We start from the raw sequence: 8,364 nt of genomic DNA on the forward strand, positions 1-8,364 counted from the left end.
GGTCAGCGAGTTTCTCAACGATATGCAGAATGGCAAAGCACCAGGCCCAGATGGTCTCATTGTAGATTTTTTTAAAGCATTTTGGCAAATTGTCAAAGAGGACGTTGTGAATGTGGTAGAGGATTCCAGGAGAAGAAAAACTATACTGAAAGCTCTCAACACCTCCTTTATTTCCCTTATTCCCAAGCAAGACACAACTCAATGAGCAGACAAGTACAGACCTATTGCCTTATGTAATGTGGTTTACAAGATAATATCCAAAATAGTTGCTAATAGACTCAAACCTCTCCTCCCCTCACTAGTGTTTGAAGAGTAATCAGGTTATGTGGAGGGAAGACAGATTTTAGACAACATTATTCAAGCTCATGAGGTGGTGCACATGCTCACTAGAAAAAAACAGGCGGGGATGATCATGCAATTGGATATTGCCAAAGCGTATGACAAGGTGAATTGGAATTACATCAAGAAAGTTCTCTCTGCCTTTGGGTTCGATCACAACTGGGTCAGATGGGTCATGGCGCTGGTGACCTCCTCCAGCTTTTCCATTCTAGTAAATGGCTCTCCCTCTGTTATCTTCAATCCTTCTAGAGGCCTCAGGCAGGGAGACCCTCTCTCTCCCTTCCTCTTCATTCTTATGATGGAAGGGCTTGGGCGTTCCATTAAGCAGGCCAAGGCTTTTGGAAGAATTAGGGGTCTTCAAACTTCTGAGAACGGTTCTGAGCTGACTCATCAACAATTTGTGGATGATACCTTACTGCAAGGCATTCCAACAGTCAAAGAGGCTTTGGCCTACAAGCAAATTCTTAAGGATTTTGCACTGGCTACAGGTATGGAAGTCAACCTCTCTAAATAAAAAATATTCTTCTTCAACACTAACATTGCTATCCAAAGAAATATCTCAAGAATTCTCGGCTTCCAACGAGATTCCCTCCCCTCTAAATATTTAGGAATACCTCTTACTGCTAGACCCATGCAAAAGAGTATTTGGGAACCAGTCATTAATAAGATGCAGGACAGAGTAAAAAATTGGACCTTCCATGCCTTGAACCTGGCCGGCAGGTTAGTTATGACAAAGGTTGTACTTCAATCCATCCCAGTTTTCATGTTATCAGCTCTCCCAGCTCGAAAAGGTGTCTTATACCAAATCAGATACATACAAAGAGACTTCCTGTGGGAAAAGGCGGAAACTAGAAAGAAATGGGCCCTAGTTTCCTGGGAAAAAATATGCAAACCCAAAAGTCAAGGGGGACTCGGCTTGGATGATCAAGAGATTCTTTGTAAAGCTCTAAGAGCCAAACTATGGTGGAGATGGGTGCAAGCGCCAAAAGCTCAATGGGTCAGGATATGGAAAGAGAAATATGCTAGATCGTGGCATAATAATGATCTCATAAGAATGTTGGGAACTATAAAAGGCTCCCACATATGGAACAAAGCCTGGGAGAATAGAAGCTTAGTTCAAAGGAATAGTTTTTGGGAAATTAGAGCAGGAGATCTTGCTCTTTTTTGGGAGGAAAAATGGTAGTAGGAACCAACATTATTAATAGAGAATTTTATAAGCCTTAAGTAGGAAACAGATGCTCAAGGGTTAATCAGAGTTAAGGATTTTTGGGAGCTCTCTCATTCCTCCGAAAAGTGGAGAAGCTGGAGAAACATTGAATGCGGAGAGGACAACCCCATAAAAATCAAAGAAGAGGCTGTTGGAACTTTCTCAAGCAGAGAATGATCTTAATAACAGATGGGCAGGATCAATTGAGATGGGGTAATAACAAGTGAGGAGCCTTTAATCTCAAGGAGGCTAAAGTTATTCTACTTGGGTTGAATTATAGCATTCCAGACAAGGCCTGGACGCATCTCTAGAGGCAGCAAAGTTGGATGAAAATCAAGCTTTTTATGTGGCTGGTTCATCCCAAGAAAATATTGACTTGGGACAATATTAGGAGCAGGGGAATTATGGGGCCTTCTAGATGCCAGCTCTATGAGGAGCAAGAGGAGACAATGGAACATATTCTAAATAGCTGCTCTTATACTACCTGGCTGTGGGATTCATTCTCCTCAATTTTCCAGTAGTCAAATAGGGATAGAGGAGGTATCATAAACACCCTAAACCATTGCAGAAAAGACTTCAAGGAGAATGAAGTCCTAAATTTGGCCTGGGCCTTTACTCCCTGCGTTATTATCTGGAACGTTTGGAAAGAAAGAAATAAAAGAATTTTCAATAATGGTAAGACTTCAGTACAACATCTTCTTGACCTTATCTTAAAACAGATCAGAGAGACAGTCAGTTCTACTATTAATAGTATCCCCACGAATCCCCCCTCAGATGAAGAGCAGAGAATTCTCCAGCAACTAGGATTGCAAGGGACAACCCCTCAAGGTAGAAACAATAAGGATAAAGCCATGGTTACAGAGAAGGAATACTGGAAACCCCCACCAAAAGGCTTTCTAAAATACAACATTGATGGGGCCTCCAAAGGCAATCCGGGAACCGCGGGTTATGGAGGAGCTTTAAGGGATGACGAGGGCAACATTATATTTATCTTCCACTACCATTTAGGTAGAGCGACTAATAATATGGTGGAAGTGATGGCTCTAGAGCAGTGTCTAGAGTTTCTATCACAGAGTCATTGCTCAAATATCATTGTGGAAGCAGACTCTGAGATAACCATCAATGCAGTGAAAAGAATTAGTGGGGGTTCCAGGCTGGAAAGAGTCTCGAATCATTGGAAACTTGTCCAGGTTTATCAAAAAATCCAACTGCATCTTCAGGGCCTTCGAACCATAAGTTTCAACCATGTTCGTCATAATGCCAATAAACTAGCCAACTTACTGGTCAATCAAGGTATGAGCAGTGCTGCATGTGGAATGGCAAAAAAGTGGCTTGAAATTCCTCCAAGTTGTTTAAAGGCTATCTGCGAGGATCAAGATGCTAAGGATAGGGAGGTTTTCTGATTACGAGCTGGGTTGAAAACCACAAATTGATGTCGTCGGGGGATACTTTCTCAGCCCTGAAGGATGAGCCAAAATGGATGAGAGGCAGGGGTGGGCTCATCTTCTCCCAGATCATTTCGACCGAATTTCCCAGGTTTTTTGTTGGCACTTTGCAGAGTTATCTCTCTAACAGACTTGGGAACAGCTTCAGGTTTCTCAGTACGAGATGGCAGAAGGGGCATTCGATGGGGTACAGCAGTAGAGGTCCTCTTCCCGCCTTCGGGTCAGCGGTCCGGGCGATTGGCAGGTTTCTGGTGATCACGAGTACTCAAAGTGGTAAGTGGTTTTGCATTTGTGAGAGCGATCCCATAGAACGCTCGACACGTGGCTTGGTGGCAGGTGCGGATACCATCGTCCATCACAAGATAAAGAGTGGGTGTGTTCGGTGTTGTGAAATTGTCCCTGGCCATAGGATCTAGCATCCGGAATGGACGGCTAGGATGGTTTGCACTATTTAGCAGGGCCCGCAGGCCATCTCCCCGTTTTCAATTGGCGCGCCTTGTCCTTTCCTTCATTTATGTTCATTGGGGGTCGGGTCTGACCGCTGTCGCTAGTTGGCTCCGGGAGGTGCTTTGTCCAAATGGTTTTGGTCTTTCTAGATTTTTCTAGTGTTTTGCACTTGCGTGAGGTAGTGAGAGGGTCCTTGTCCTTAGCAGGATCACCCGTTCTCCTGTGATCTTTTTTGTTAAGTTTATGTACACTTTGTAAATTTTCCTTTGATTTAATGAAATAGAAGGTTCGGCTCTTGCTTCAGCAATATATATATATATATATATATATATATATATATATATATATATATATATATATATATATATATGTATATATATATAATAATAATCATAATAGTAATAATAATATTAAAATTATATTTCTTTTAAATTTAATAAATCAAAACTAATAAACGTGTTGAAGATTATGCAAAATAAAATTGTCATTTCTAATATAGACTTATTACTTCTATATACGTTTATTTTGATATATATATCAAATCAAATATATTGAGAATATTAAAGAAAACATTGACCAAAAAACACTAAAATGAAAAACATTAAAAAAAAACATAAATTGGTAAATAAATAAAATAAAAAAAAAAACATAAAATCAAAAACAAATTAAAAACATAAAAAATTAAAAATAACAATTAAAAAAACATAAAAAACTAAATAAAAAAAATTATTAAAAAAAATTTAAAAATAAAAAAAAAAACATTTTAAAAAAAAAACAAAACAAAACATTTAAAAAAATTGAAACAGTTAAAAAAAACATTTAAAAAAAAAAAAAAACAAAACAAAACATTTAAAAAAATTGAAACAGAGATGCGCCTGGGGCCTCAGCAGGTGGGGAGCTACTAGTATCTCTCGAATTTCCGAGGACATGGACCTGCCCATGCTTCAATTTTTTGTTTTTTTTTTTCAAATTTAATTTTTGCCAAATGTTTTTTTTAATATATATTTTTACTTTTTTCCTTAACTGTTTTTTAATGTATGTATGTGTATATATATATATATATATATTTTTTTTTTTTCTGTTTTTCAAATAGTTTTTAATGTTTTTTTAATTATTATTTAAAGAAATATATATGTGTTTTTTTGAATAGTTCTTAATTAATTTGTTTTTTTCAATTTATTTATTTTTAATTGATTTTTTGAGTTAAAGGTTTTTTTTTATTGGTTTGATATTTTTTGTCTTTAGATTTTGCTTCTTTTTTTTTGTTTTAAATTTAATTGTAGTTTTTATTTTTTGAACTTTTTATGTTTCTATTCCTTTTTAGGATTTTTTTTTTCTTTTTTTAATTTATTGCTTTTTTAAAATTGTATGTTTTATTTTTTTAACAATTTTTTTTTTTTTTTGGCTGTTTTTACTTTAAATCTTATTTGAATAGATGTTTTGTGAAAAAAATAAATAAAATATCATCATATTTGAATATAGAATTCACAAAATTTTCATACAATTGGTTGTTTTTTTTTTTTTTTTTCCATTGGATTTTTCCTTTGGCTATTACTTTGTCTTTGACTAAAATTTTATGAGGTTTATGCCTTGTTTAACATTGGAAATTCATTTTTTGTTTGTTTTAAGTATTATTTAAATTTATTTATTTGTAAGGTGATTGGTTGAGGTGTTATTATGGGTGGTTTAGTAACTTCCATTTCTATTAGTTACTAATTTTTTTAATTTTAGTTTTATTTCCATTTTATTTAATTTCTAGATTTTTTCTTTTTTTTTTTTCTATTATTTCTATTTTCATGAATTATAATGTTTTCACAATATTTTCAATTTAAAATGACTTATTATTATATTAAAAACGTATTGTAATACATTTGATTATATATTTTCAAAACCCCCTCCAAAACCGGCCGCGCCTTTCAAATTCAATGCCTCTTGGCTTCAGGAGGACTCCTTCATAAAGCTCTTCAATGAAACCTGGAGACATTCGGGTTCGGAGCACTCGGAGAATAAAGCCGGCCGCTTCATGGATAATCTGAAAAGACTTAAGAAAGCAGCCATTGAATGGACTTCAGATAGAAGGAAAAAACAAATTGAAGAGCTAGTAAGCATTGATGAGGCCCTGGGGGTCCTTGAAGACCCTGAGTCTGATGCTTATGCATCTCCGGATTTGAAAGAAAGAATACTGGCTCTGGAAAAGAGAAGAGCGAAGATCTTATTGGATAGAGAAGAGGAGTGGAGACTGAAAAGCAGAGCTATCTGGTTGAAAGCAGGGGATGAAAATACAAATTTTTTTCATAATTATGCAAAAGGGCGGAGGAATGCAAATACTATATGGAAGTTGAGGGATTCGGAAGGCAGGGAGGCTTCCTCATTTGAAGACCTGTCTGCTATGGGAAAGAATCATTTTCAGTCTCTCTTCTCTGACCCTGGGGGGATTTCTTTGCCTGAAATAATCAGAACTGCCCAGGCTTTTCCTCGGTTTGTGGAGGAGGAAGATGCTAAAGATCTTTTTAGAGAAGTGTCAAAGGAGGAAGTAGAAAGTGTTATAAAGTCTATGGCGAAAGATAAAAGTCCAGGGCCCGATGGATGGACTATAGAACTTTTCACACACTTTTTTGATTCCATCGGGGCAGAACTTACTGAAGTTGTGGAGGAATCTAGAGTGAAAGGAGAAATCTATGGTCCGTTTAATTCAACATTCATAGCACTTATTCCAAAAAAGGAAGATCCTGATTCTTTCGAAGATTTCAGGCCTATTTCTCTATGCAATACCATATATAAGATTATAGCAAAGATCATTGCGGTTCGCCTGAAACCCATTTTATCGTGCTGTATTTCAAAGGAACAATTTGGATTCCTGGATGGGCGAAAAATTCATGAAGCTATCGGGGTAGCACAAGAAACTATTCACAGTATCAGGCAAGCAAACAAGAAGGGGGCAGTGCTCAAAATAGACCTATCCAAAGCCTATGATAGGGTCAGTTGGACATATCTAAAGATGCTCTTGACACATCTTGGTTTTCAGGTGGGCTTCATAAGATGGATCATGGGGTGTATCACAAATGTAAATTTTGTTGTCCTGATAAATGGAGCTGCTTCTCATTTCTTTAAAAGTCAAAGAGGACTGCGCCAAGGGTGTCCGCTCTCCCCCCTGCTTTTCCTTCTTGCTGCAGAAGGCTTAAGCAGGCTTATTTTAAAGGCAAAAAGTTCAGGTTTGGTAAAAGGTTTGGAAGCTGCTGTCAACCTGTTCATTACTCATCTGCTTTTTGTTGATGATATTCTTTTGTTTTCAAATGGGAACTTATCTGAAATTGTAGAGATTAAGCTCATACTTGATCAGTTCCTGAAAGCTACAGGGCTTCAAATAAATGATAGAAAATCTCAACTAATTTTTGAAGGCTTCAGTAGACAAGAGGAGCTTTCGATTGTTGCTCACCTGCCTTTTGGAACTTGCAATATGGAACAGCCATTCAAATATCTTGGGTTTTGGCTTAAGCCATCCTCCTACAGAAAGCAGGACTGGAACTGGCTAATAGCAAAGATTGAACAAAAAATATCCCATTGGAGCTTCAAGTGGCTATCTAGGGCAGGAAGACTTACCTTGGTTAATTCAGTTCTGCAGGCTATTCCGGTGTTTTGGGCAGCTTTGACCTGGATCCCAAAAGGGATACTCCACAAAATAAAACAGATTTGCAGTAGGTTTCTGTGGTCAGGGTCCAAGGAGGATTCTGTACTCCCTTGGGTGGCGTGGGATAAGATCACAAGACCAAAAGACTGGGGAGGATGGGGCTTGAAAAGTCCCACTGACTTTAGTCTAGCCTTAGCAGCAAAATCAGGTTGGCAAATCATATCTATGGAGAATCTCTGGACAAAGGTAGTCAAAAGAAAGTACATTGACCCTATTCCACTCGAAGATTGGATAAGAACCCCAAACAAGAAAGGAAGAAATTGTTTTGTTATTTGGAAAGCCACTTCGGAGGCTTTTAAGGTAATCGAACAAGGGCTGGCCTGGCGGGTTGGAAATGGAGAAAGCCTGAGGATCGGTAGGGATCCATGGGTGGGGTGCAGCGAAGGTTTCGCTCTTCCTCCAGGACTGCTCACTCACTTGGATGATATAGGAATAAGAAGCTTAAGGCAGATTGCAAGTATGGAGCAGTCATCTATTTGGGGGCAGGCTTGGAAGTCTGAAGCTGAGCTAGGAATAGACATCATCTGGAGGAATGAGTGGCAGCTCTTTCTTCAGGAGATTAGAAGATCCAATGTTAGATTAAAGGACAGGCCGGATTCTCTGGTGTGGGCACATGCTGAGACAGGGCTTTATTCTCCAAAGGCTGGTTACAATTTCTTGATGAAGAAAAAAGGCTGGAATCCTCCTATTTGGTGGTCAAAGCCTTTGTTCAAATTAAAATGTCCTAAAAAAGCTAGAATTTTTTTTTGGTGTGCCTTAAATCATAAGATTCCTACTTGGGAAGTACTACAAACCCATTTTAAGCAGGGACCTGGAAGATGCCCTCTGTGTTATGCGGATTCTGAATCCATTTCCCATCTTTTTCTTTCATGCCCGTTTACAAAGCAGGTATGGCATGAAGCGGAAAGGCTCTTAAATGTAAAATTAAGATGGGAGGGAGCTAGTTTGACCACAGCTTGGGAATATTGGTGGAACCACTTTCAAGAGAAGATCCTGAGGAATTTGCCTCCCATCATTTGTTGGGGTATTTGGCTTGCAAGGAATCGTAGTATTTTTAGAGAAATGTCGACCCCTGTGGCTACTATTGCCATTCAAAGCAACGCCATTCTAGACAGCATTCCGTTAAAGGAGGAACCTGCAAATTTTAATCAGCGGAAGGAGTTCCGCATTAGAGAGGGGATACCGTGGGCTTTTTTGACGGTGCAACCCAAAACAATTTCACGGGTGCCGGGTTGTGC

At 38.2% G+C, this 8,364-nt stretch overlaps 1 protein-coding gene across 1 annotated transcript; it reads left to right on the forward strand.

Annotated features, from left to right (window-relative positions):
• The first annotated feature begins 2,978 nt into the window (after positions 1-2,978).
• On the forward strand, positions 2,979-8,042 carry LOC149153040 (uncharacterized). The gene is made up of 5 exons (XM_089443671.1): positions 2,979-3,327; positions 3,450-3,523; positions 5,381-5,697; positions 5,797-7,818; positions 7,934-8,042. The coding sequence occupies exons 1-5, from the start codon at positions 2,979-2,981 to the stop codon at positions 8,040-8,042; spliced, it is 2,871 nt and encodes a 956-aa protein (XP_089299797.1).
• Positions 8,043-8,364: the final 322 nt, after the last annotated feature.

This window comes from Pinus tabuliformis, chromosome 9 (assembly GCF_031772625.1).
Source record: "Pinus tabuliformis cultivar Carrire ecotype Pingquan chromosome 9, CPIR1, whole genome shotgun sequence".
In the NCBI taxonomy this organism is placed as follows: domain Eukaryota; kingdom Viridiplantae; phylum Streptophyta; class Pinopsida; order Pinales; family Pinaceae; genus Pinus; species Pinus tabuliformis.

What these genes read in the sequence shown, in the direction of transcription:
- LOC149153040 (XM_089443671.1), top strand. Translation starts at nt 2,979, where the DNA reads ATGTCGTCGGGGGATACTTTCTCAGCCCTGAAGGATGAGCCAAAATGG. An exon ending in TTATGTTCATTGGGGGTCGG is followed by an intron (nt 3,524 to 5,380) that starts GTCTGACCGCTG and finishes TCTTGGCTTCAG; the next exon opens with GAGGACTCCTTCATAAAGCT. An exon ending in GGCTGGAATCCTCCTATTTG is followed by an intron (nt 7,819 to 7,933) that starts GTGGTCAAAGCC and finishes CATTTTAAGCAG; the next exon opens with GGACCTGGAAGATGCCCTCT.